Source organism: Carassius gibelio, chromosome A10 (assembly GCF_023724105.1).
Source record: "Carassius gibelio isolate Cgi1373 ecotype wild population from Czech Republic chromosome A10, carGib1.2-hapl.c, whole genome shotgun sequence".
Lineage (NCBI taxonomy): Eukaryota > Metazoa > Chordata > Actinopteri > Cypriniformes > Cyprinidae > Carassius > Carassius gibelio.
Genome location: NC_068380.1, coordinates 20473404 through 20501024, shown reverse-complemented (window position 1 = coordinate 20501024; position 27621 = coordinate 20473404). Strand labels below are relative to the sequence as shown.

Genomic DNA, 27621 nt, shown 5'->3' with positions numbered 1-27621 from the left:
CCACATGGCTGCAGGAGGCGCTAAGAGCGGGAGAGGTAGTTTTCTCCGGTAACGGCTGCAGAGCGGTACTGAGCTCACAAACGCTGCCTTATCAAGCACATGCGAAATGATATCGAACATTTTCTAAATACAGTAGTTTTCCTTCTGAAATACACTGATAAAAAAAACACCCGCTCTGTTTTTTTAAACCCTGCAATATAGTCATTTTAAACTATAAAAAAGGCAACCCAGCAGGCTGGGTTAAATATGATAACCCAACTGGTTGGGTTAAAACAACCCAGCGCTGGGTTCGTCCCTTTTTGACCCAGCGCTGGGTTGTCAAAATAACCCAAATTGGGTTGTTTTCAACCCAGCAGTTTTTAGAGTGTGTGGAGAAGCAAATCCGGCGGAGCTTTTATCTTAATTTCGTTACTGCCAAATACCCATCTTAATTTAAAATTTATCTTAATTTAATCTGTTAAAAAAGACTCGTTTTTATTGGTGCGTTGGTTTATTTATAGGCTAAATGAGTCTATGTCTATTTAGAGTGCTGAGATGTTACGATGTTACAGAGGACTTATTTTATTTCTTTATTCCAACTTTCAAGTGGCATAGTCTACGTTAGTTATGAATAAATTATGTTAAAACATGTATAAATGACTCATTGTTGACAAAAGGCAAAAGAGTTGTGCGTTTATGCGCACATCTGAATGTCGGGCTGCGCTGCACACGGGTTCGGGCTTTTAAAAAGCTGTCAATCAAAATGTACTTCTCGGGCTCGGGCCGAAACCTGTCGAGCTCGGGTCCTGTCGGGCCTAACTTTTAAGGCCCGATTACAGCTCTAATGCCAATTAATAAGAAATATTGCTGACTTGTGCGTTTCCAAGCGCTCTCGTTCGCCTTATATTTGGCGTTGAAAAAGGAAACGTCTTTTTTTTTTAGACATGGAAAATCGATTTTACAATCGATTCAATGAACACTTATGTCTTAAAAGCTGTTAAGAGCTGTCCGTCACTATCATCGTAAGCAAGTCTCTAAATGACTGCGATTCCACAGTCAACAAGTGCAGCATTTCCTCCACCACACACGCTGCTACAGCTCTTCACCTGTCCAAAAGTTACCTTCCCTCCCGATCTTGAACAAAAATCTCCGTCCATTTTAACAGCACGAGTTCTCCATTAATTCATTAAAGCGCATGCTCAATAACTGACGCAGCCGCCCCAAAACGTGATTGGAAATGCATTTTAATTTATTTACTTTAATATTTTTTTCTTACCAATACATTTGTAACGCAAGTAACTTAATTTTATTGACATCCGTAACTGTAATCAAATTACATTTATTTTAAATGTAAAGAGTTACATTACTGCGTTATCACGAAAAGTAATTAGAATACAGTAACGCGTTACTTTGTAACGCGTTATACCCAACTCTGACAATGACTGATCCTGTTGTGGCAGTGAAAAACTTTGGGCCACCACATCTTTTGGTTTACTTTCCTTTTCAATTTGAGTGATTGGGGCGGAGTTTTCAATTAACGGCAGAAGGATGAAGGATATAAAGGAGATGTGACGTACCTGAGAGAAGCGTGCAATCAGAAAGTTTGTGTGCAAGGTGCAGGGTTAGGAGTAGAAATACAACCTTATGAAATAAATTTCCCTTGTGAATTATTCCTTGGATTGTTTTATTATTATTATTATTGTAACATGTGGTTTCTTTTTTTTCTATCCTGGGTTAACTTAAATTTTTTGACAGGATTTATCTTGTCTGGTGCCTGAAAGTTTTCTTTAAAAGATTTTATTTAAGCTAGTGCGGCCACCACCATTAACTGTACTCGCTGATTAACCACCATAGTATAATGCATTGTTGTTGTAATGAACTAGCTAGTTACAGCTGTTTCCCAACCACAGTTATATCTCAGTTGTTTGCACCACATTAGTTCAACAACATAGGGCTATAGGCTCTATGCAGCGGGAATTGTGACGTGTTTCTGACTACACTCTCTATTGGGCTAACAGTTTCCAGTTCCATATTTACATCTGACGCTAACCCTCGCGAGAACGTTGTGTATGGAGACTAACATTTCTGGTTGTTCGTATATCTAGTTTTTGGCATCTTAACCATGGAGAAAAAGGTTTTTCAATACCAAAAGCTAATGCGACCTAGATCGGAACATTGTTGTGTGCCGTTGTGCATTGTGTCGGCTAGATACAACTGGACTGTGAGTTTCCATTCATTTCCAGTGGAAGACCTGATGACTTTATGGAAGGGGCTTGTCTGAAACATCTGAAAAAAGGTGTTCCCTTCTCGAGGTGGTAACTAAACATTACGTCAGCTAAGACGTTTATGGGAACTCCTCCCTTCTTCACTTTCGCTGAAATCTTATGGGCTAACGCCAGCTGGGGACAGCTGGCCAATTGACGCGAAGCATGCAAATACTGACAGGTCAGCGGGCAGTATAAAATGCATGGGCACGAAAATTACGTCAGAATCTCTTTCTTCATGCTAGAAGTCTTCATGCTAGAATGAGGCCCACTGCTGCCAGCGAGCCACTGGTGGGCCCTCCCCCGCCCGAAGACGAGTTTGACGTCGGCTTGGTGGACGATAGCTTCCACCCCGCGAACTTCGTCCTCTTCTGGCGAGGAAGACGGCTCCATGTCACTTTCATCGTCGGAAAAGGGTTTGGGCGTCTTAGTCGGACCGCTCAGACCAAGAGGGCCCTGCAGACCTCCAGGAGGAGCTTGTCACGGTCTTCGGCAAGGCGGTAACGGAGCTGGGTCTCGCTTGCAACGCACCTGACGAGCCTGTGAAACAGTGAGCCTGACGAACCTGCGCACCTGTGCCCGTCTCCCTCTGCATTGGGCCCATAGGCGGACAAAGCCTATACTTCTGAGGAAATTTGCAGCTTCTGCTCTTCATGCCATGGAAATACTCCAGGTGTTCCAGGCATACAGCGGCATAGTAGGGCTGACGTCATCAGGGATCTGCGCGCAGCAACTGATCTCACGCTGATGGCTACTAAGTGCTCTGCTCAGCCATTTCATGGAGCTCATGGTTGTCCTTACAGGCACCTATGGCTTACCCTAGCTGACCTGAAAGACGCGGACCATAGGACGCTCCTAAACGTTCCAGTTACTCCCTCTGGCCTCTTTGGTGATGCCATGGAGTTGGTCAGGGAGCGTTTCTCCGAAACGCAAAAAGCGCGCCAAGGTGGTGAGCCACGTGATGCCCCTTCGCTCACTCCAGTCATCATCTGTGAGGTTCCGCTTTTCTGCACCTCGTCAGGCTCTAAGACCGGCTAGACAGCCCGCAGTGGCACCCCGCTCCAAACCGGACGCTTGTTTCGGCCCGAAACTAGCAGTGGTAAGAGCCTGGGAGGAATCGTGCCGCAGGAGAGCCAGCGTGCCATCCTTGGCCACCGAGCCGTCTCCCTGACGGACCGATAAAGTGGAAGAGTGAGCGCGCAGGAGGCCCCGCCCCCCAAGTGCCATGTTCAAATGCTTCATGTTCCTACGGGCGACGATTGCTATGTGTGTTTAAATGCTGTTTGTGTGAGTTCCACAATAGACATTTAAGATTTAGGTGACTTTCTTTCTTCAGTAGAACAGTAAAGAAGATTTTTAGCTGAAACCGTGGGCCTATAGGTTATTTATAAAATGCAAGTCAAAAAGAGCCATTTATTCCTCTTACATTCAACACTGTGTCACTCGCCCTGTCTCAAAGCAGCGCAGAGTCACAACCCATGATTATAATGGCCTCGCGAGGGCACGAGAGTGCCAACACCACAAAAACACGGTGTTACTCTCCCTGTTCAGATGCATCATGTCCCCCATGTTACTACAGGTGACGATTGCTATGTCTGTTTAAATGCTGTTTGTCTGAGTTCCACAATAGAAGCATGTATACTATTGACAAAAGAGCTTTTCTTCCTCTTACACCCAACACTGTGTCACTCGCCCTGTCTCAAAGCAGCGCTGAGCCACAACCCATGATTATAATGGCCTCGTGAGGGCGCGAGAGTGCCAACAACACAAAAACACAGTGTTACTCTCCCTGTTCAGATGCATCATGTCCCCCATGTTACTACGGGCGACGATTGCTATGTCTGTTTAAATGCTGTTTGTGTGAGTTCCACAATAGAAGCATGTATACTATCGACAAAAGAGATTTTCTTTCTCTTACACCCAACACTGTGTCACTCGCCCTGTTCAGATGCATCATGTCCCCCATGTTACCACGGGTGATGATTGCTATATGTGTTTAAATGCTCTTTGTGTTAGTAAAAAACTCACAATAGAAGCATGTGTCCAAATTCAACAAAAGAGCTTTCTCTTCCTCTTGCACCCAATACTATATCACTTGCCCTGTCTCAGAGCAGTGCAGAGCCACAACCCTTAATTATAATGGCCTCTCGAGGGCGCAAGAGTGCCACATCATACAATGGCCACCATGAGCTCTCCTCCCGCCAGTGCTTCCAGCCTCGTGGTGGCGGGGCGGGGCCCTGGTCAAAACAAGCCATCAGTGGCCGTAGAGCTAACACGTCCGCTGTGTCATTTCATTGATGCTAGGAGGGCTATCCCGGCATTTCACCATGGATACTGGGAATAATTCACCACGGATATTCTCTCCAGTTCAAACGCAGACCTCACCTCTTCAATGGCGTGGTCCCGTCATTGACTTTGCCCCAAAATCTTCCTGTTCTTCCACAGGAAGTTCTCAGTCTGCTCGACAAGGAGCAATATAGCAAAATCTCCCCTCAGACAGAGCGGAATGTGCATGTTGAATTATCTGGATGATTGGATGATTTTAGCCCACTAAGAGATGTGCTAATGAGTCACGTGGAAACAATGCTTTGGCATTTGGATACGCTGGGACAGCGTGTGAATATGCAGAAGAGTGTGTTTTTACCGAGTCAGACTCTGCACTGTTTCAGACCGGGCAGGTCGTTTTCACTGAGGGAACTGCAGAGGCTTCTGGGACTGATGGTGGCGGCTTCTTTAGTGTGTCATCTGGGTCTGCTGCATATGCGGCAGCCACGTTTTGGCTGTAACTTCAGTTCTGCAGAGGGCGGAAAAGCGAATTAGGGTCATTCACAGTTGCGTCAGCACTCTGAAACTGTGGAGCAGCCCGGATATGTTCAGCCCAGGAGTTCTTTTCTCGACGAACGCGTCTACTTCAGGCTGGGGAGCAGTGCTTTCGAGGAACGGGATTCCTCAAGGAGATGGAGGCTTCACCCAGGATAAGATCAAATGATTTGGGATCGATTCGGGAGGGCGGAAATGGATTTGTTTGCCACGAGTGAGAACACGCACTCGCTATCTCACTCCTCATTGCCGGGAGAGGGTCTGACAGCGTGTTGGCCGGAAGACAGGCTTCACGCGTTCCCTTCGGTGAAGATTCTGCCTATGGTGTTGTGCAAAATCAGAGAGGAGAGAGTGTCAGTTATACTCGTGGCACCGAACTTGCCGAATCAGTCCTGGTTCGTGGACCTGAGAGAGTTCTGAAGTGGGGAGTTTTCACAAAATGGTGCGAGGACATTTATATTGACCTGGGGACCTGTTCTGTGTTGGATGTTTTGCGCTTTCTACAGCACAGTATGGATCGCGGGAGTTTGCTGTCCATGCTGAAGGTGTATGGTATAGCTATTGCCACTTTTTGTTCCTGGTTGACAGGCAAACGATCGATAAGCATGCTCTGGTGATCAGCTTTCTCAGGGGAGCAAGGAGATTGTGTCCTTCATGGCCCGCCGCCATGGGATTTAGCTCTAGTTTGAGGGCTCTATCTCTACAACTGTTCGAGCCCTTAGCTTCGATTGTGGTTAAGGAGCTTCCCTGAATACTGCCTTGCCTCTTGCTCTCGCCTCGGCGAAGCGCATTGGAGACTTTCATGAGTTTTGGTGAACGATATTGCATTCATGTGTTGTAAACTGTTAACCAGCTATACAGTAGTTACCATGGCTGTTAACTCTGTGATATGGTTTATATGGTTTATGCAGTTGTCATCGCAAACGCCGTCGGCTCTGCATTTAACTCTCATGCTTGAATGCTTATTGCGTTGTGTCTGCCCTGTTCAGTGCAGCCTTCGAGTTATTGCATATAGATATGCAAATTTTGTTAGGGTCAGAGCAGATGTCTCATTGGTCTAGTTCCGCCTATCAGATGCGAGCACTCTTAGCGACATGGCCATTGGCTAGAACAGTCTTTCTTATGTGATGGGGGTGATGGATTCCGTTCAGGGCTTATCTTCACTGCTCTCATGGCGGGATTTTATACAGTTCCCATATACGTCTTAGCTGACGTAATGTTGAGTTACTGCCTCGAGAAGGGAACATCTCCGGTTACTATCGTAACCTCGGTTCCCTGAGAGGCGGGAATGAGACATTACGTTAGCCACTGTGATCACTGTTTGATCAGCTGTGCTATCGTTAAGTCGTGATTCTGAGGTAATTTTCACGCCCTGTCAGTATTTGCAAGCTTCGCCTCAATTGGCCAGCTGTCCCCAGCTGGCGATAGCCCATAAGATTTCAGTGAAAGTGGAGAAGGGAGGAGTTCACATATACGTCTTAGCTGACGTAATGTCTTGTTCCCGCCTCTCAGGGAACCGAGGTTACGATAGTAACCGGAGACGTTTTCCCTACACTGTTTGAGTGGAACCATTACCAGGAGCAGCTGCCGAGGTTGAAGGTTTGGGAACGTCGAGAGAGACCACTGACCCCTGATCCTGACTCGGACGCAGAATAGGAAGATATGGACTTTGATGTGGAGAGGACTGGACATGATTATTGTTCAGTTCCCAAAGCTGCAGCTGTGGACATGGTTCTACATGAAAACGAGGAGTTAAAAAGAGAGATAGAAGATGTACGGAAGCAGTTGGAGCAAACAAAGATGATACAACGCTTTGGTCTCAATAGATTTGCTGGGTCTGATGAGGACATTCTCTTTTATACAAGGTAAGATTGTATTGCCTGTGGTAAGCATTTGTAATAGCATTGCCACTTTCCTGAAAACACTGGTCCACATTTCTGATAAATATGATTGGAGTCATATATATGATAGCTACACGTAGCCTAGGCAGCCTAAAAGTAGGCTACACTGACCAAAATAATAACAACAACAAAAACATAATTATAAGTATGAACACCAGCTGTTGTCTTCAACAGCAACCAGAGTTATTTTAATTATACATAGCAAATTCCATAATTGTCATGACTCAATATTGCAAGATTGTTGTATCAGTTTTCTTGCATTTTTTTTTCTTGACAGATTTGCAACATACAACCATCTGATGGCCTTCTGGGAACTGATTGAACCGGCAACTCACAGGATGATTGGTGTCACCAACTCCAAAGTCTTCAAGAAGCCTGGAAACACTCAGGCACTTCCTGCAATAGACAAGTTCTTCCTGTTCTTGATGCATCTTGCTTTGGGCCTCAAGCAAAAAGACCTTGTTAATCGATGTGCATAGAGCATATTTTTAATGACGTCACACACATGTTGTGGAGGAATAACTTTTGCTATTTAACCAATCAGAAATCTCTAAGATGCTACTGTTTTGAACATGGCACCTGATTACTAATTTACTATTTTTTCCCCTGTCATTTTGCTTTATTTGATTCATCACAGGTTCCCTCTTACGTCATACTCTGGGGCTCCCTTAGGTATTTGTGCACACAAACCGCGCTTTTAGAGGACACAAATGCATTTATATTAAGATAAAATGGAATATATAGATTGTACTGTAGGCTATGTAAGCTTGTTTTTTGTGCCCAAGAGCATATTTATTTAAGCCAGGGTTGTCAAACTCAGTTCCTGGAGGGTCGGAGCCCAGCAGAGTTTTGTTTCAGAGAAAGCATTTATTTCCTAGAATGAAATTGCAATGAAGCTTGGTGCGACGACCCGAAGTTATGCAAAAAGCAATGCAGAGAAACATCCGAGACAAAGGTTTACTGGTTTGGGGAGGTAATTCCCAGTTATCCTGCATCTATGCTGGTTCTGTCCAGCTCTGAATCTCCTGAATCTCCTTGTCACGGTTGGTAAACGGTTGGTGGGTGGAGTTTGTGTGTTTCGCGTCAGCACTGATTGTTTCATGTGGGCGTCTCCGCTAATGGAAATGTATATTTCTATATATAAATAATATAAAAATTTCCACGAGAAAAACATGTAGTTCCCTCAACATAACATTTCGAGGCCACGACCTATGTCATTACCTCGACAAAATGATCTTGTGGCCACGACATAATATCACCAATGAACCAACCAAGTAACCTTACGGTTTGACATACCTTTACCTACAATACAGTTTTGACATGATGTGATGATAAATGAGTGTGTTGTGTTTTCATTTACAAATGAAACTATGAATTATTAATTCCTCCTTGTTTTGTAGTCTTTTGGTTTGTGGCTCTGCCTGGTTTCAGTTACCCCTTGTGGTTTTCTGATCTTTTTTCCATCTAGTTGTCAGTTTTGTCCCTCTGTATGCGTGCACTCATGTTTGTTATGTTCATTGCCAGTTCTTCAAAGCTGTAAAATCTTGATGAGTTTTAGGTCTATTTCCTCATTCCTCGTTCCTTGTTTCTAGTCCCTAGTTCCTTGGTCTGTGTTTTGGCGGTTTGTTTGGATCCTACTCAACCAAACCACTGAAACTCAGCTGAATACATTTAAATATGTGGTTATGACCTTGGCTTATTTTAATGATTTATTAAATAATGGATCAAAATGAGAAAAACACTATATTTAACACATTGCTATGAGCAATCAAACATGATTAGGTGATATTGCAAGTGAAACTTATTACCATTTATTAATATTGATTATTACATTACTCTACACGTGCCAACCAACAAAAAGACCGTAAACTGAACCATCCCCAGCTGTTAAAAAAAGAAAAGTTATATATATATTATGGCTGTGCAAAAAAATCGAATGCGCTCCTGTGTAAGTGTAAGGAGTAAAGGCGCTCCTGTGATTAGAAGTACATTTCCAGCACGTGCGTTCAGACCAGGGTTGCCAGGTTTTCAAAACAAATCCTGCCCACTTGCTTCTCAAAACTAGTCCAAAACTAGCCCAATCACGTTTCCAGGCGGTTCCTCAAAAAAATTGCGTTCCAGGGTTAAAATACACGTTTTTTTGGCAGGGTTGCCTTGGTAAAATTTGCATTTTAGGAGCTTCAACCCGCTGACATGAAAAACAATCGTGGACTTGGCAACACTGGTTCAGAAGTATAGCGGCATTTACTACACAGAGCCGTAGTCATCCGACAACTAAAACAAAATCTCTTTCAAAATCGACAAAGAATCGCCTGCGATTTATGGCTCTGAGTAGTAAAGGCCAACCAGTGTTGCCAAGTCTGCGGTTGTTTTTCATGTCCGTAGGTCGACCCCAATACAAATAACATGATGTTTAGTTCCTAAAATGTAAATTTTACCAAGGGAACCCCCTCAAAGATATGACACATATGACAGGGAACCAGTCAAAGATATGACACATATGACAGGGAACCAGTCAAAGATATGACATATATGACAGTCTTGAGCACATAGACAGAATACTGGCAACTGAGAAATATATATGTCACGATTGGTAAACTGTGGCCTGTGGGTGGAGTTTGTGTGTGTCTTTGCGTCAGCACTGATTGTTTCATGTGGGCGTCTCCGTTAATAGTTCATTATTACCAGCTGCTACTCATTGCCAGATCCCTGCATATTGCCCTGTCTTTAGTCTTGTGTTTGTCAGAGCGTTTAATGCAGTTCCAGTGTTGTCTCCTGATCTCTCGTTTCATGTTTCTTCTCGTCACTGGATTTCTCTCGTCCTCGGAACCCCATCCACTCCTCACCTTCCACGGACTTTATGCATCACCTTCACGGCTTGCTCATCGCAGTTCCTGTGTCATGCTCTCCTGCTGCCTACTCACCACCACGCCCTGGATCACCGTTGAACATTGATTGCTACCAGACCTACAGCACTCAGCCAGCCTCCTGTCTCCTTGTTATTTGTTTGTCTGACTGTTCATTAAATATCATCTTTAACTTGCTCTTGGTTCCTCCCCTCCTTCAAGTCGTTACAGAAAGCTCTGACTAACATGGAAGCAGCAGGTTCCACGTCACTGGAACCTGCCTAATGGTTAGAGAGTCTGACTCGCAATCGAAAGGTTGTGAGTTCGAGTCTCGGGCCGGCAGGAATTGTGGGTGGGGGGGGGTGCATGTACAGTGCTCTCTCCACCCTCAATACCACGACTTAGGTGCCCTTGAGCAAGGCATCGAACCCCCAACTGCTCCCCGGGCACCGCAGCATAAATGGCTGCCCACTGCTCCGGGTGTGTGTTCACAGTGTGTGTGTGTGGTCACTGCTCTGTGTGTGTGCACTTCGGATGGGTTAAATGCAGAGCAAGAATTCTGAGTATGGGTCACCATACTTGGCTGAATGTCACACCATCAGACGTGCTGTCCAAGCGCTGATGACACAGCAGTCTACAGTCCAAGGTGGCGTTTGTCCTGAAACTAATCTCTGGTAGAGGCGCTCTGTGGGGATGGCGGTGTGGGAGAACCATGACCATTGCTGTGCCTCGTTCCTCTCCGAGGAAATGAAGAGGGTGTTCAACCGGGCCATGGCCGGCAAGGAAGCGGTCCGAGAGCTCGTGGACCTCAAGCAGGGAAATCATTCCATTGTGGACTATTCCATCCAGTTTTGCACCTTGGCAGCTTGTGTGCAATATGTTCCTGCATGGGTTGGCTGACCTTGTTCACAAAGAGATCTACCTCCTCGAGTTGCCAACCAGCCTGACTCATCGACTTGGTGCTCTGCGTGGACACTCGGATTGACCGCCTAGAGAGTGGTAACTCGAGCCGTGAAACATGGAGAGAACATGGTCGGTCCCGTCGTCAATCACGAACCCATGCAGGTGGGTAGAGCTCGACTGACCCGGGAGAGAGAAAGGCAGAGGTCCCGAGCACTATGCCTTTACTGCGGTGGCTCTGGACATCTTCTGCTTGCCTGTACGGTAAAAGAGTCAGCCCGGTAGTAAGTTTGAGGTTACTATCGGGTGGGATCTCAGCCTGGGAGTCCTAAACATCATCAACTCTCCTTCCGGTGAAACTGCGGTGGACCAACAACACTCACACCTGTCACGCCCTTCTGGATTCAGGAGCCGAACATAATTTCATTGACACTAACCTTGCACATCACCTGAAACTTCCGATCATTCCCCTGTCACTTCAGATTACTGTCAGCGCACTCAATGGCCAGGAACTGCTGCACGTAACCTGCACTACAAGACCCATGACTCTCCTCACCTCTGGCAATCACAACGAAACCGTTTCTCTTGTCCTCATGGACTCCCCTGTGGCACCCATTGTGTTAGGTCACCACTGGCTGGTCAAACACAACCCCTGAGTGGATTGGGGTTCCAACACCATCACCTTGTGGAGTGAACATTGTCATGAGTCTTGTCTGGTTTCTGCTTGTCCTGCTGTGTCTGTTTCTGTCTTTCAGGAGGAGACTATGGTTTTGTCAAACGTGCCCGCGGAGTATCTGGACCTGAAGGAAGTGTTCAGTAAGTCCCATGTTGCTTCTCTCCCTCTGCATCGTCCCTATGACTGTGCCATAGAGTTAGTTCCAGGTAAGTCCCTGCCTAAAGGCAAACTCTACTCTCTTTCCATTCCGGAGAGGGAGGCCATGGAGAAATATATTTCTGATTCTCTGGCATTGATGTTCATCCGCCCTTCCTCTTTTCCAGTGAGGGCAGGATTCTTTTTTTGTTGGTAAGAAGGATGGTTCCCGACGACCTTGTATTGATTACCAAGAGCTGAACAACAGTTTTACCTGAGATTATAGTTATCTCATCACTCATATGGGAGGTTGAATCGAAGGTCAGGACAGCCTTAGAAGGGCTAACACCTCCGCCCGGGTGCCCACCGAATCGGTTTGTTTGTAACTCCGGAGGAGTTATGGTCCGACGTTATTCAGTGGGGTCACAGAGACTCTGCTCAAGGTGAGGGCGCGCACAAAGACAAATAGAAGATCCTCGAATAACCAACAGGTCTGGTGTTTGGGTGCACTTTGGATTCCCTGTAAGCCATGGTGATGGCAAGAGAGTGGTGGATAAAAAAACAATGGTCACATCTGCCAGCGGGAATAAAAAAAATTAAATGATAAAATTAAAAAAAAACCAGCGGGAATAGGATACTTGAAACATGTGAACTCATTTACGCCGACATCACCTTAGTGTGTCAGTATCTGGGAAAAGGTGGAAAAAAAGGAGAAACATACGCGCAACATACTATCCCCGCAGCATTTAGACAGATATTTCCAACTGACTCAAACAGGGCACCGCGGCGATTGGTAGGCTTATGTTACATTTACATTATAGCCGCGGATATGAGACCTTACTATTTACCATTCATTCTGTCATCACCATTATAGCTTACAGGGAATCCAAAGTGCACCCAAACACCACCTGTTGGTTATTGGAGGATCTTCTATTTCTGGTCTGTTAAATGCATTAGACATTTTGCAACGAGCCTTCAGTGCGTGCTGAGTGAGCGAGCGCCTTAGGGGCCGTTCACATATCGCGCCTAAAAACGTGTGGAAAACGCTAGGCGTGAACAATATCTATACTTCATGTTGAGCATAAATACAAAGCCTACTGATAAAGGACACCGTCAACAGTATTGACGGTAAAATAGACTATGTTTGACAGGTGCAATATGCCAGTGTGTCACTGGCCTAATGTTTTCAAAACTCAACACGCAAGTGTGAACATCACTACAACTAGGAAAAAACCGATTGTAATTCAAACGCAGCGTCCGTCGGCATTTAAACAGACCTTTTCTCTTAATTCCGATCAGTCCAACGCAATAACGAAATCTGAGGAGGTCTCAAAACTGAAACTGTTGATGCTGCACTTTACACTTTGGAAAAGTTATATATATATTTTAAATATGAGCATGCCTACAAGCTGAGATTGGTAATGCTGCACTGTAATCCTAGTTATTTATTTATATATTTCATTATATTTTATTATATGATATTGGTTTGAGACTGAGAGTATTTTATTTAGTGGAGAACTTTGCAGCAGTATTTTTTTTTATTCTTTTTTTAAATTTTATATATATTTTATTAAAAAGTATTTTTTAAAAAAGTATAAACAAATTGTAAAAAAAAAGTTTATACTAATAAACAACCTGCAGTTTAATGTTTGCATTTCTTTCCCTTACTGTACCGAAAATGAACCGAACCGTGACTTTAAAACCAAGGTACGTACCGAACCGTGATTTTTTTTGCGTACCATTACACCCCTAAAATATATATATATATATATATATATATATATATATATATATATATATATATATATATATATATATATATATATATATATATATATACAGCACAGACCAAAAGTTTGGACACACCTTCTCATTCAAAGAGTTTTCTTTATTTTCATGACTATGAAAATTGTAGAGTCACACTGAAGGCATCAAGGGCTATTTGACCAAGAAGGAGAGATGACCTGGCCTCCACAGTCACCGGACCTGAACCCAATCGAGATGGTTTAGGGGTGAGCTGGACTGCAAACAGAAGGCAAAAGGGCCAACAAGTGCTAAGCATCTCTCGGGGAACTCCTTCAAGACTGTTGGAAGACCATTTCAGGTGACTACCTCTTGAAGCTCATCAAGAGAATGCCAAGAGTGTGCAAAGCAGTAATCAAAGCAAAAGGTGGCTACTTTGAAGAACCTAGAATATGACATATGTTCAGTTGTATCAAACTTTTTTGTTATGTATATAATTCCATATATAATTCCACATGTGTTAATACATAGTTTTGATGCCTTCAGTGTGAATCTACAATTTTCATAGTCATGAAAATAAAGAAAACTCTTTGAATGAGGTGTGTCCAAACTTTTGGTCTGTACTATATATATATATATATATATATATATATATATAGGTGCTGGTCATATAATTATAATATCATAAAAAAGTTGATTTATTTCACTAATTCCATTCAAAAAGTGAAACTTGTATATTTTATTCATTCATTAATCACTGATATATTTCAAATGTTTATTTCTTTTAATTTTGAACTTATAAAGTACATATATACATAGTTTTGGTGTAAAGGGGTCATATGACGTTGCTAAAAAGAACATTGTTTTGTGTATTTGGTGTAATGAAATGTGTTTCTGCGGTTTAAGGTCAAAACATTATTTTCCACATACTGTACATTATTGTTTCTCCTCTGTACCCCGCCTTTCTGAAATGCTTTGATTTTTACAAAGTGAAAAGCAAGGTGTGCTCTGATTGGCAAGCTATCCAGTGCGTTATAATTGGCTGAATACCTCAAGCGTTTGACGGAAATGTTACGCCCCTTAACATAATGTTATGCCATGTCTCTATGTGACAAAACCAATAAAACCCATCACAAATGAATTTGCTGCATCCAGTGTATGTACAGAATATCTATATTTATACAGACCTGCTATATACTGAATGTATAGACCTGCCCAATACTAGTGGTTACACAGCCATCTTGGTAATTATAGATCACTTTTCTAAGTCCTGCAGAGTGGTGCATTAAAGGGTCTACCCACAGCTATGGAAACCTCTCTAGAACTCTTTCATGTATTCAGAGTTTATAGAATTCCAGAAGACGTTGTGTCTAACTGTGGCCCTCAGTCTACCTACAAACTATGGCAGGCTTTCTGCAACAACTTGACATCAACATAAGTCTCACTTCTTGGTATCATCATGAGTCTAATGGCACCGTGAAAAGTCTGCAGTATAGAACAGGAGAAATAGAGCAACTTCCTCCCATGGGCTGAATATGCTCAAAACCCCCTCACCCATCCGTCTGCTGGTCTTACCCTGTTCCAGTGTGTTCTGGGCTACCAGCCTCAAATGTTTCCTTGGTCAGGTGGACCCTCCACAGTGCAGCCAGTGGATGACTGGATCAGATGCAGTGAACGGGTGTGGGACAGTGCTCATGTTAGGCTTCAGAGAGCTGCTGCGGACTGACTGGAGTGACAGGTGCTGCAGGACTGAACTTACAGAGAAATGCAACATGGAGAACATTGTCCGGGGCCTTGTGCTGAAGGGGTAGCAAATATGTTGCAAAAAGTATTCAGAACTGTAATTTAAATGTTGTGAATTATAATTGTATTTTATTTCCCCCAGCACGGAGAAACTTGGAGCTTATGTTAAATCATACACACTGAAAATGTAACTTGTAGGATTTACTTTGTAGCAATTTGCACTGACACTTTTTAAGTTAATTTTACTTTTACTGCTCCATGCAATTGATCTGTTATTGTTATGTAAATATAATTATATTTAATTTCACATTCTGAATTAAGTAAAATCTACTAAACTAAGTTAAGATATTGAAATATGTAACTTTAGCTTGGCCAGTAAAAGTTTGAGTAATGTTTACTTAAAGCTTACTTGGCAATACTTAGATTTTATTCAATAAAATGCAGGGGTCACCAAACTCAGTCCTGGGGGGCCTGGACGAGACAACATGCATGTCTATATGCATGTGTGTGTACAGATACGATGATCTAAAGCTCCAATAAACTGCATATCAAGGTTGAGGTTGCCAAGTGGAAAGTTTCATAGAATATTTGTAGCTTTTCTGCTCCATGAATTATGATAGGATAAGATGCCTTTATTTTACTTGTAACGAAATACAACAAATGTCAGAAACCCCTCCCAGTGGTGCTTCAGTGCACACTCACTTAAAAATACATAGTCACATTCCATTCATAAAACTAATATACAACAGGTAAAATAAAATGCAATTTAAAAGCTTTAGCCATTTATAGCACAGTAATAAATAATTCAAAATAATAATATATTTTTTAAAGGTTTAATGGCACACTCACATATATTCTCATATAATTCTCACATCTATTCCAATAACTATTTGGAATATTATACTTTTTAAAATTATTTTGTCACACCAAAATAATTCTTTAATTGCAAAAAACAAACAAACAAAAAACAACAACTTAAAATCTAATTTACAGCACTTGCCACATCTACAGCATACTTGATACATACATTTTTATAAAAAAGGCAATTTTCAGTAAAACAGTCCTGTGCTAATGAGCAAGGTGGGTACAGTATGTGATGCTGTGATGCACACAGTAAGTTGTCAGACAGGAAATGTGAGATGACTTTGAATCTGTAGTACTGTTTTTTGAAACTGTACAAGAAAATGTGTTATGTTCAAACTCATGTCATGCCATCGAAGGTGGCACAGTGCCACCTGCTGTGGAATTTTAGACTTTTTTTTTTTGAGTTTAGAAGATTCAAGATTAGATACCTGAACTTTGCAATATGGAGAATATTGTGTGGGCCAATGTTTTCCTAGAAATGGAGTTCATGCTAAATCTGTCAGGGTTCTGTCACTTCAGTCTAGTGTTATTCATGGTTTTGTGACAGAGCCCTAATACTCTCCTCATGTCATTGTTTTCATGTGAGCGCGCGGCTTCGAGACTGCTTGAGCCGTGCACTCTTGTCTGCGTGTCCCATTTCTTGTTGGAGCGTGGTGTTCGGATCTACCGGCTGCGTGTTGTCTTGTGTAAACGCGCGGTTTATGAGCTTGCTCATTGGCTGCATGTTTGAGTCTAATTCAAGCACATGGTTTGTGATTTGGTTCGCTGGTCATGTGCTTGTATTTGTTTTGTGTGAGCACATGGCTTTGGTCTTAGTTCCTATGTGCCACGTGCTCTCGTCAATTGTCTTGACCCCACCCATCTTGTTACCTGGTTATTGATGTAATTTTCCCCACATGTGTTCCCTCATTACCCTCCTCATTAGCTCCCTATTTATTGTCCTTGTGTTTGCAGTCTGGTGGCTAGTTCATTGTCAAATATTTGTCTGTGCACGTCGTGTCTTGCCTTGCCAGTCATGTTTTGTCTGTTTTCCCCTATGGGGTAGTTTTAAAAAAAATTATTATTACTATTAAAGAGCCCTTCTCCCTGTGGAAAGTCCTCGCCTCATCCCTCTAGCCGAACCCTGACAAAATCATACGTCTTCAGAAAGACAAAAGGGTATTTTATTTATTTCTGTATTCTTTGTTACATTGGAAGGCTTTATAACACACCTTGAGGAACTTTATTATAAGGCTGGCTTAGATCCTGTTGTCTAATGTATGACAATAACATCATACATATTTAAAATGAAATGCTCTTTCTTATAATTTAGTGACTACAAAAAAATGTATGTGGATGTAACTACAATAAGAATATACATTACAGTAAATCTAACCGTATTAAAAGAACATGTTGCAAATGACCCAAATTAATAATAAAATAATGCAAAATGAAACTGTATTCTCCTAAAGACGGAATCTTAATTTACAGCCACAAATAGTTTCACAACACAACCAACATGGCATAATCTGACAATATAATCAGAGTGATTTCATCTCTGTTGGACCTCCATTATAAAATGAATCTGGAAGCACGACATTAAGCAACACTCGTTTTGAGTAACACGATGACTGTGGTACAAACTCTGTTATCAACCCAGTGCTCATAACAGCCTGCACTTTCATGAAGTTCATTAGTATTTGCGTATATAACTATATAATAAAATATATTTTACAGAGTTCCAAGTGGCAATAATTAATTGTCTAGATGGTAGTTTACTGTAGATTGGCTGCTAGATACCATTTTTGCTGTTGCCTTTAACAACACACAGAATAGTTATTTTCAGGGCATTTGTTCCTGGTCAGCTTTTCTTCAGAATTCTCCAGTTCGCTTTCTGATGTCAATGTCTCTCTTTAATTGGCAGGCCGCACAAGGCATGCAGAAGTAACTGGCCCAGAAGTCATTACAAAGGGACCCCTGCAGAAATAAGACAAAATTTTACATGTATATTAATTTATGATAGATAGATAGATAGATAGATAGATAGATACTGACTGGTATGTTGTATTTAGTTCTGTAAACGCTTCGGATCGGCATGCCTAAACCGCAGCAGCAGCACTCATTCATGTCACTAGCAATGGAGCAGCCCAAACAAGCGAGACAGAAGAAGCCACAACAGCCTAAAAGAAACATATTAAAGTCACGTTATGACTACTTCGACTTTATAGATTAGAATGTAGTAACAATGTATTTGTTTAGTGCCATTGGAATCACGTACATACGCTCGTGTCTTCACAGCAGCTCATCAAGCCCGTGTGAAAGTCTCTGGGTGCAAACGCAGCCGGCTGAGATGTGACCTCCATGATCTGGAAGTAAAGAAATGTGAGGCGCCTGGAACATTTATCCTGAAATTTATCCTTTTTTTTTAATTGCAAAGGTTTTTAAAAACAAGTTTAGTTTTTGTGAAATTTAAGTAGAGGATTGATTACTAAAACAAGTCCCTAAAAACTGTGTATATTTAAATGTACGTACCTTTGCCTGAGTCAAATAATTCCTCTACCCACTGAAACTGGCACAGCATGTCTTTATATACAGATCGGAAGACACATATTCAGACACACCCTTCAAATCTAGAGTAAATGTCATAAAACCTCATATTGACAGTTGTATTGTGGAAATATGTATTGCACTTCCTTCAGTCCAAAGTTCGAAATGGTTAAAAGCCACATATTATGTTTTCTGTCACACCTGTAATGAAATGTGCTGCCACGTCCGTCATCATTGTGGACCATTGCTTTTACAAAGACAATGACACAACATATCATTATAGCTGAACATGCTGTAAAATATTATTAGAATATACTATTTGAATATATTTTAAAATGTAATTTATCCCTGTGGTGAATATTAAACATCATTACTCCAGTCTTCAGTGACACACACACAGTAACGTTTGATCAATTTAATGTGTCCTTGTTGTATAAAAGTATTAATTTCTTCCTCCTTCTTAAAAAAAAAAAGAAGAACAATCCTATTCAAAGGTGAATTTTACATTAGACCTAAAGCAAAATGTTGTCGAAAAACAAATGAGGGATTTTAAGAAAAATTATTTAATGATGGAGGACAATCAATGACAATCAAATAAAAAACAAATGGAAACTATAGAAATATTTATTTAAGTATTTGGTTGTAAGCACAGAAAAATTACATTAAAAGCTTATAGCAAAGATTTTAAAGTAGGGTTTTGGAAAATCAGCTTACATTCAAATAATTTCTTGGCATAACTTATAATTATCAGTGAATATGATATCAGCAATGAGGAAAAATACATTTGATTACACAATAATGGAAATATCCGGTATACACGTCACTATCAGACATCTTCTGTGATGCCGGTGTTACTGGATTCAACTCGGCTTAGACTTTACTGAGCAACGAACGTTTATAGCTTTACTGAATTACAGACAAATGAAGTCACAACAGACCAATTACAACACAGCTCCAGGATTAATTAATTGTATTGCATATTTAAGAAAATTGTCAAACCTGCTTGCGGACTGATACAGAATGATCAGGCTTGAAGATCAGTTAAGTAGTATTTAATAATATATATAAAAAAAAAAAAAAAAAAAAAAAAAAACTCTAGTACACAAATGAAAATAACAGCCAGGATAGCAATGTTAAGACAAGACACTGAACAGAACAAAACACAGGGCTTAAACAACCAGGGCAAACAAAATGATCTAACGGCATGTGAACGGGGTCAGTCAATCAAACTCATTGGGAAAGCAGGTCAAACATGCAAAGAGCAACAGAACATAACCCTGACATTACTCCCTCCTCCAGGAAGATGCGACCTCACACACAAAACAGGGACGATGTTAACGGGCAGGTGACCAGGATGGTGCGGAAATAGATATAAAGAAAATCAATATCACTGCAACTTTACCAAGAATTCACCTAACAGTAATTGTAACTGTAATAAATGAACACTGTTACAAATAGTAGAATTCGTCTACTGTAGCATTACATTGAAGTTCCACATATATCCAAAATTATGTTTTTCTTTATCTGCATACACAGGCACAAATATGTTTCACAACACAACCAACAGGCTACTAATAATCAGTAATGTGTTGACTACACCGCTGAGGCTACATTACTGGATAACATGAATGTGGAAGGATGAGTATTTTGCCAATTTTGGATGAAATAAACCCTCCAAACTTAATGAATGGAAAGTGTTTTTTTTTTCTAATTAAACTTCTGATAGCAAAGAATATTAAATGATTAACCGCAACTTTCTTTAATATTTCATTTCTGAGAGCAATACGTAAGGACTTGCTCTAGTGTAGATATATCACTTCTCATGGTTTCAGTGTCCCATTACTCTTCCTTATGTTGATGTCTCTCTTCATCTGGCAGGCTGCACAACCCAAGCAGCAGTAGGCAACCATCCAGTCATTACACATAGATCCCTGCAGACGTAATTACACAAAACTGTCAATAAATAGGCTCTATTTATGTATTTATAAATAGATAGATAGATACTGACTGGTATGTTGTATTTAGTTCTGTAAACGCTTCGGATCGGCATGCCTAAACCGCAGCAGCAGCACTCATTCATGTCGCTAGCAATGGAGCAGCCCAAACAAGCGAGACAGAAGAAGCCACAACAGCCTAAAAAGATATATTTAAATATATTTCAAAGTACATCACATCAGCAGGATAGATTTACTTGCAATAGGTCAAGTATCACTTACATACACCCATGTCGTCACAGCAGCTCATCAAGCCCGAGTGAAAGTCTCGGGGTTCAAACGCAGCAGGTTGAGATGTGACCTCCATGATCTATGACAGGTAAAGACATTTAGGGCATCAAGAATATTTATTTTTTCCTCCAAAGCATTTTTCTAACCTATAACCACCCATAGAAGTCTAAAGATTTTGTTAGTTAACTCGACTTTTAAATGTAGTGCTTACTTATACAGAAAACCTTCCATAAAATTAGGCAATATTTCATTGCAGCTTGATTTTACCTGATCTTTCTCAGTTGAGTCAGGATATTCCACTGTGCACTGAAACATATGCACAATGTGCCAAGATTATATAGGGTTCGAAACGTCACATGTTTAGACATCCTTGGAAATAAATAGGAAAATGTAATTACTAACTTGTTTTATTGTCAAAATATTTATTGCTCTTCATATAGGTCCAAAGTCCAGTTACACAATCTATAGCTAATGATTATTGCCACAAATGACTTTATCCAAGGATTTGCAGCTGGTTTGTTATTTGCTTTCACACCTTGATGTTATTTGCTGCCAAACCTCTCATTTCTGCCAAACTATTTGACAAAAAACAAAATATATTTTATTATTATAGACACAAATTCCTAATAAGACTGGGCAGATAAGGCAATGAAACATGGATATTGACATTTCTCAAAAAAAAAAAAAAAAAAAAGGGAATAATAAAAGAACAGTGGGCTTATGCTGTATGTGACATCTAACATGGATTGTGTTTGCTCAGTAGTTTGAAACTCAAAATTGTTTTATGACTAGCTAAGTTAAACACTGTTGTTTTGAATATAGTAACTCCCTTCAGTTTAAATGACTTTAAAGATTCAGAGGACATATAACCATCGAGGACACACTGTTATTGGGTGCCTATGTTTACCTGACTGCAGTTATGACATTAAAGACAATAATGTAAACAATTAAAATTAGATAACTAATAAATTAAAACGGACCTTATATGTGATCTATTTATATACACAAACACACATGTGACTTATAAAACATAAGATATGCTCTATAGTTTCAGAAATCCATATGTGAACAAATTTTCTCTAATCCTCTATAAAATCAGCAAACTCATTCCAGAAATGAATGAATGAGTCTGTATAGGAAAGAGCTTTGTCATGAGTGTGTGGGTCATTTCTTTCCTCTCTCTGTTGAAGTCTAAGTGACTGGACTCCACCCTCAGAGTCAGAAGGACAATAAAACATTTAAACGTAAAGAAAAATATGAATTTGAGCAATCTAGATGACTTTAGCATCTCTGCCCTTCTACTGTTTGGCATACATCACTTTAAGATACGAGCAGAAAGACTTAATCACATACTGCAAGATAACCAGAGGAAAATATGAGATTGCATTTTATTATTCATTGGTTTTTGTGCCATTGTATAATGATTGCTAAATAAAGCTGCCAGGTCACCGCTCACGGTGTTAAAAAGGTACGAGTAATTTGGCCATGACCCTTTTTTTTTAAAAAAAATTAGTAGTAAAACGTTATAAAAACACAAACTTTGTAAAAGGTTGTTTTCATTTCATTTATGTACAAAATACAGTTTCATTAGAAACATCACAAAATAACCATCAGTCCAACTCCCAGAGATAACTATAAAAGAAAAGACGTATTTCTAAAGGTGTCTTATGTACAAATGGCTCTGGCAGAAGGTATTTTAGAGCTATTTTCCAGTGGTTTTTCTCTTTGCTGTGATTCTGTCAAATCTTTAGTCTGTGTCTGATGATCCAGTAGAGCTGTCAGATGAAGAGGATTCAGTCTCATTCTTTTTATGTTTTTTCTTGTGTTTCTTCTCTTTCTCCTTTTTTTCCTTTTTCCCTTTCTTCTTGTGACTCTTGTGCTTTTTCTTCTTCTTGCTTACTTCCTCCTCATCATCACTTGATGAATAAGACCTGAAAGTATAAAAACATTAAGAATATTATAATCAAACAACAGTCAAGACATGTATAATCTACAAACATCCCATATCAATATTCTAAAGGTGCACATGGCAAGATTTTTGTTATTTATTAAAATAGTGTTTTAGTTCAAATAAATCTATGTAGGTGCATATTTATGAAGGACAAGGAGATTCACCATCTATCTAATAATCTCTTTAATGGATTTTTATTCATCAAATAAAATGTGCACAGATATCAAGCCCATAATTATCAATTTAAGAAAATAAAATAGTAAAAAACAAAACAAAACATTGATTAACTACTTGATATGCAATTTTTAAATGCAACATTAAAACATGTTTTTATAAAGCATTTACACATTGCTCTTTTGAATACTTATGTTAAGCAAATTAAAGTGCTATCATTTATCTAACGTGTACCTCTTTTTGGTCTTACGATGGGATCTGTCCTTGCTTTTCTTTTTACTTTTTTCTTTCCGGGAATCTTCATGAGAGCCTGTGAACAAAGCATGTATTAAAAACAAATCCCAATCATAAAACTATTCAGTAACGAATGATCATTACTAACAATATTCTGAGTATTCAGGTAAATGTGTCAGTGAAATGTGTAATGTACAGGTGCATCTCAATAAATTAGAATGTCATTGAAAAGTTCATTTATTTCAGTAATTCAACTAAAATTGTGAAACTCGTGTATTAAATTAATTCAATGCACACAGACTGAAGTAGTTTAAGTCTTTGGTTCTTTTAATTGTGATGATTTTGGCTCACATTTAACAAAATCCCACCAATTCACTATCTCAACAAATTAAAACACTTCAAGAGACCAATTAAAACAAAAACATTTTTAGTGAATTTGTGGCCTTCTGGAAAGTATGTTCATTTATTCTACATGTACTCGATTCTTGGTAGGGGCTCCTTTTACTTTATTTACTGCCTCAATTCGGCGTGGCATGGAGGTGATCAGTTTGTGGTGGTCTGGAAGCCCAGGTTTCTTTGACAGTGGCCTTCAGCTCATCTGCATGGTTTGGTCTCTTGTTTCTCATCTTCCTCTTGACAATAACCCATAGATTCTCTCTGGGGTTCAGGTCTGGTGAGTTTGCTGGCCAGTAAAGCATGCCAACACCATGGTCATTTAACCAACTTTTGGTGCTTTTGCCAAATCTTCTTCAACAGTTTTTCCTTCCACTCAACTCTCTGTTAACATGCTTGGATACAGCACTCTGTGAACAGCCAGCTTCTTTGGCAATGAATGTTTGTGGCTTACCCTCCTTGTGAAGGATGTCAATGATTGTCTTGTGGACAACTGTCAGATCAGCAGTCTTCCTCATGATTATGTAGCCTAGTGAACCAAACTGAGACCATTTTGAAGACTCAGGAAACCTTTGCAGGTGTTTTGAGTTAATTAGCTGATTGGCATGTCACCATATAAAATTTTTTTAGGTAGTGAATCGGTGGGGTTTTATTAAATGTGAGCCAAAATCATCACAACTAAAATAACCAAAGACAAACTACTTCAGTGTATGTGCATTGAATTTATTTAACACACGAGTTCCACAGTTTGAGTTGAATTACTGAAATAAATTAACTTTTCCACAACATTCTAATTCATCTCAATAATATCTCAAGCACCTGCAGGAAGACCTGAGACAGAAGTGGAAACATAAAACATTATGTGAAACAGTGAAATGACCTTTTGAATGGCTACTGTCGAAGTTCTTCTCTTTACTGACAGCCTCCTGCTCCTCTTCTTCACTCTCCTCACTGCTGGTGCTGCTCACATCCAAAACTATGTCCTTCCTCGGATCCACGCGAACAAAATTACGACATTCAAAAGTCAAATGACCAGCTGAAGAAAAAGAGAAGAACTATTATCATATGGATGAACAGCAATAATAGCCAGATATATATAGAAACAAGACACAGACATATAGATATACAGAGAAACACGGTTAGGTAGATATAAAAAAAAAAAAACCTGACAGACAAACAGAAAGATATAGAGACAGAGAGGATCGTCACACTCACGATATCCACATCGTTTGCAGCCTGCTCTGATGTTGTCCTTGTTTGGGCCTGTTAGCAAAACAATTTCACATTAGGAAAATTGAATTCATCACCACGTATTACAAAACCAACAACTAACTGGATGAAAACGTGTTTTAGTATGACAATTCAACTAAATCTACAAAGATTTCAGAATTTATCTCACCATAAAACATCGAACAGCTTGCAATATACCATACATTATTTTGACAGAATATCTTGCACCAGTTAACAATTACCCCCACCCAAGAGTCTATTATGAAGTCTGAAATATAAGGATGTGTGTCTGATGTGAAGATATTAATGAAGTGAACGACAATTTCTAGAACAGTCCAGAAGCGGCATATCAACAACAATCAGCGAAACTAAAGGACGATCTCTGCAGACGCATAACGTTACCTGGGACAGCCATGATATACTCGAGTGTTTACCGATCTAAATTATAAAACAGCAAAACAACTCGTCAGTCTTCACTCCGCCGCTTTTCAAAACGTGAAATATATCCGTTTGGTAAAAAACTCCGACTGGAAACGTCGAGTAAGTTACAATGTAGTTCCACTTAACGTCACAGACCTCCCCCAGCAGAGAGATGACAACTAAGATCATGATTTTGTAACGAGGATAGAGTTGTAAGTGCACTTTAAACCTGAAATATAAATGAAAACCTGCCCTGATTATTATTTTTTTATATAAACTTATTAACTTTAACCCTGTAATCAACACTATAATCATAAGCGTCTGTGATTGGTCCATCTTCACCAGCGCGGAGAAAAGTAACTAATACCACCTGACAACACAATCAACGGAGAGGCTTAATTACACATGTATATCGGGCTTTTATATATTTAAAATCGAAGAAAGGTCAGCGACAGCGTTTACTTTCGGAGAGATTTGGCTGCTATGGCAAACGCAGGACCTCATGATAATGGGAGCCAGTTCTTCTTTACTCTTGGACAGGGGATGAACTCAACAACAAACACAATTTTTGGAAAGGTGAAAATGTTCAAGGTTTTATGACCTATTTAAGAGGGTAGTTTCACTCCAAAAAATGTTTTGTTTTTTTTTTCTGCAAGGATGCATTAAACTTACAAAGTGCATTAAATGAAATTGCATTACATTTATTAAATTGAGTGACAGTAAAGAGATTTATAATGTTACAATTGTTACAAGTTTTTTCAATTTTTTTTTTCATCAAAGAATCCTGGAAAAAATGCATCACAGTTTCCAGAAAGAAATAAAAGCAGCACAACTGTTTTCAATGCTGATAATAATAATATTAATGATAATAATTATCTGAAGTGAATGTTTTATCATATGACCCTGGAGACTGGAGTAATGATGCTGAAAATTCAGCTTTGCATCACAGAAATAAATTACATTTTACAGTATATTACATTAGAAAACCATTCTTTTAGATTTTAATTATATTTCACAATATTGCTGTATGTTTGTTCAAATACTTGCAGCTATGGTGAACACGAGACTTTTTTTGACTAAATTTTGGGTGAACTGTTTCTATAAGTCTTACTCATTTATCCAGTGATGTTTATGAATATATGTTATTGATTTGATTGAATACTGAAGTGAATTTAGCCTCAATTTATTTTATGAATCCAGAAGTTTCAAGAACTGTATTTCCTTCATTAAAAAATAATGTAATTATTGAGATGGAAAAAAGAAACGTGCTTCTTAAAATTAATATTACATTCAGTGTTTTATTATTATTTTTAGACTATTGTAGTATGTATTAAAATGATAAATTTGCTTTCATTTAAAATTTAGTTTTAGCAATTTTAGTACTTTGACTTATTTTATATCAGTTAGTTGCTAAAGTGACATTTCTCATTTTCTTTTTAAGTTTAAGATGATATTTTTGTCTAAAATTTATATTTGTTTTCAGCTATATTTCAGTTAATAAAAGCAATTTTGATAGTTTAAATGTTAATTTTAGTTAACAGTAACACTGATTCATTTAGAGTTAGGTTATTTTTATATATTTTGCCATATTAATACTTTTAAATCATCCTGAGGCCCCGTTTGAGACCTGCATATATATATTTTTTGTTGTAATCATAGACTTTATAAAAACAAAGACGCAGTGTCCGTGACGTCACCCGAAGGTTTCTGAAGAGGATTTTTAAAGCATAAAGTGGGCGGAGCCGTCCGTCGCCATCTTGGCAGAGCGTCACTCTTGGATCATCGAAAATGGGCAAAGAGGCTGGAGCTGGCTGCTGAAGCCACGCCCACTTAGCACAACGGCAGTGTCGGCAGCGGCAATCCACCTGTCACTCAAGTGGCCACACCCTTAATTATGCAGAACTTTAAGGCTTAATATAATTTAAAAGAATGAGTTCTCTAAAAAAATCACCCCTCTCACAGTTTTTTAATAATTAGCTATATAGACTAATTACTTTTTTGTACCAGACTGTAAAAAAAAAGTCTTATGTAAAGTTTTAACATTGGGAGTCTATGGGACTGACTCCCTTTTGGAGGCGGCCAGTCGATGAATTACAGTTTTAGTCACTTCCTTGTTGCTTTCAGAGAGAGAATAAAAGGTTTCCGGTTGGTTGTAACTATTAGATTTTTTGCTTCTTAAATGTTTAATTTTGTATTTTGATGCTGTACAATGTTTCCATAATGTAATGTTAACCAAGATAATTTTACTATAGGAATTTCAGTTTGTTGTCGTTTGGAGAGGAGGCCGAGGAAGATGAGGAGATGGTGAGTCTGTCCAATGAGAAGACTCCTCCATGGCAGTGATTATTCATTTGTGTGAAGATGAGCAGTAGGTGCTTGCAACGTCCTTCATTCATCCATTCCTGCAGACCATGAAAGGGAAAAGCAAAAGCAGTCATGACCTAATGAAGGATGATCCCAAACTGAGCTCTGTTCCAGTCGTTGACAGGTCAGGAGAAACACCTTCCCCTATTTCTATCGTAGTGTCTTTGTTACATAACTGCATATGTTATCAAGTCAAATCTATTTTTGGTTTCTGCATTTAAAGGAACCAAGGA

General features: G+C 39.8%; 3 protein-coding genes and 1 long non-coding RNA gene across 6 annotated transcripts in view; all 4 read right to left on the bottom strand.

Moving 5' to 3' along the window:
• Positions 1-27621, bottom strand: part of LOC128021517 (uncharacterized) — a 57352-nt gene that overhangs the window by 25999 nt on the left and 3732 nt on the right. The window lies entirely within an intron of this gene.
• Positions 17021-18439, bottom strand: LOC128021515 (placenta-specific gene 8 protein-like). Its single transcript, XM_052608778.1, has 4 exons — positions 18383-18439; positions 18129-18216; positions 17906-18030; positions 17021-17827 (listed from the first exon to the last, which is right to left on the bottom strand). Exons 2-4 carry the CDS (start codon positions 18211-18213, stop codon positions 17723-17725), a joined length of 315 nt encoding a protein of 104 aa, XP_052464738.1. The 5' UTR covers positions 18214-18216; positions 18383-18439; the 3' UTR covers positions 17021-17722.
• Positions 19028-21853, bottom strand: LOC128021513 (placenta-specific gene 8 protein-like). The gene is made up of 4 exons (XM_052608776.1): positions 20890-21853; positions 20614-20701; positions 20406-20530; positions 19028-20328 (listed from the first exon to the last, which is right to left on the bottom strand). The coding sequence occupies exons 1-4, from the start codon at positions 20935-20937 to the stop codon at positions 20218-20220; spliced, it is 372 nt and encodes a 123-aa protein (XP_052464736.1). The 5' UTR covers positions 20938-21853; the 3' UTR covers positions 19028-20217.
• Positions 22173-25136, bottom strand: LOC128021512 (protein SREK1IP1). Of its 2 annotated transcripts, none has more exons than XM_052608774.1 (5): positions 25007-25136; positions 24590-24637; positions 24255-24410; positions 22982-23057; positions 22173-22553 (listed from the first exon to the last, which is right to left on the bottom strand). In XM_052608774.1, the coding sequence occupies exons 1-5, from the start codon at positions 25017-25019 to the stop codon at positions 22370-22372; spliced, it is 477 nt and encodes a 158-aa protein (XP_052464734.1). In that variant the 5' UTR covers positions 25020-25136; the 3' UTR covers positions 22173-22369. The 2 variants fall into 2 exon arrangements, with proteins under 2 accessions (XP_052464734.1, XP_052464735.1); XM_052608775.1 differs by lacking the exon at positions 25007-25136 and adding an exon at positions 24774-24798.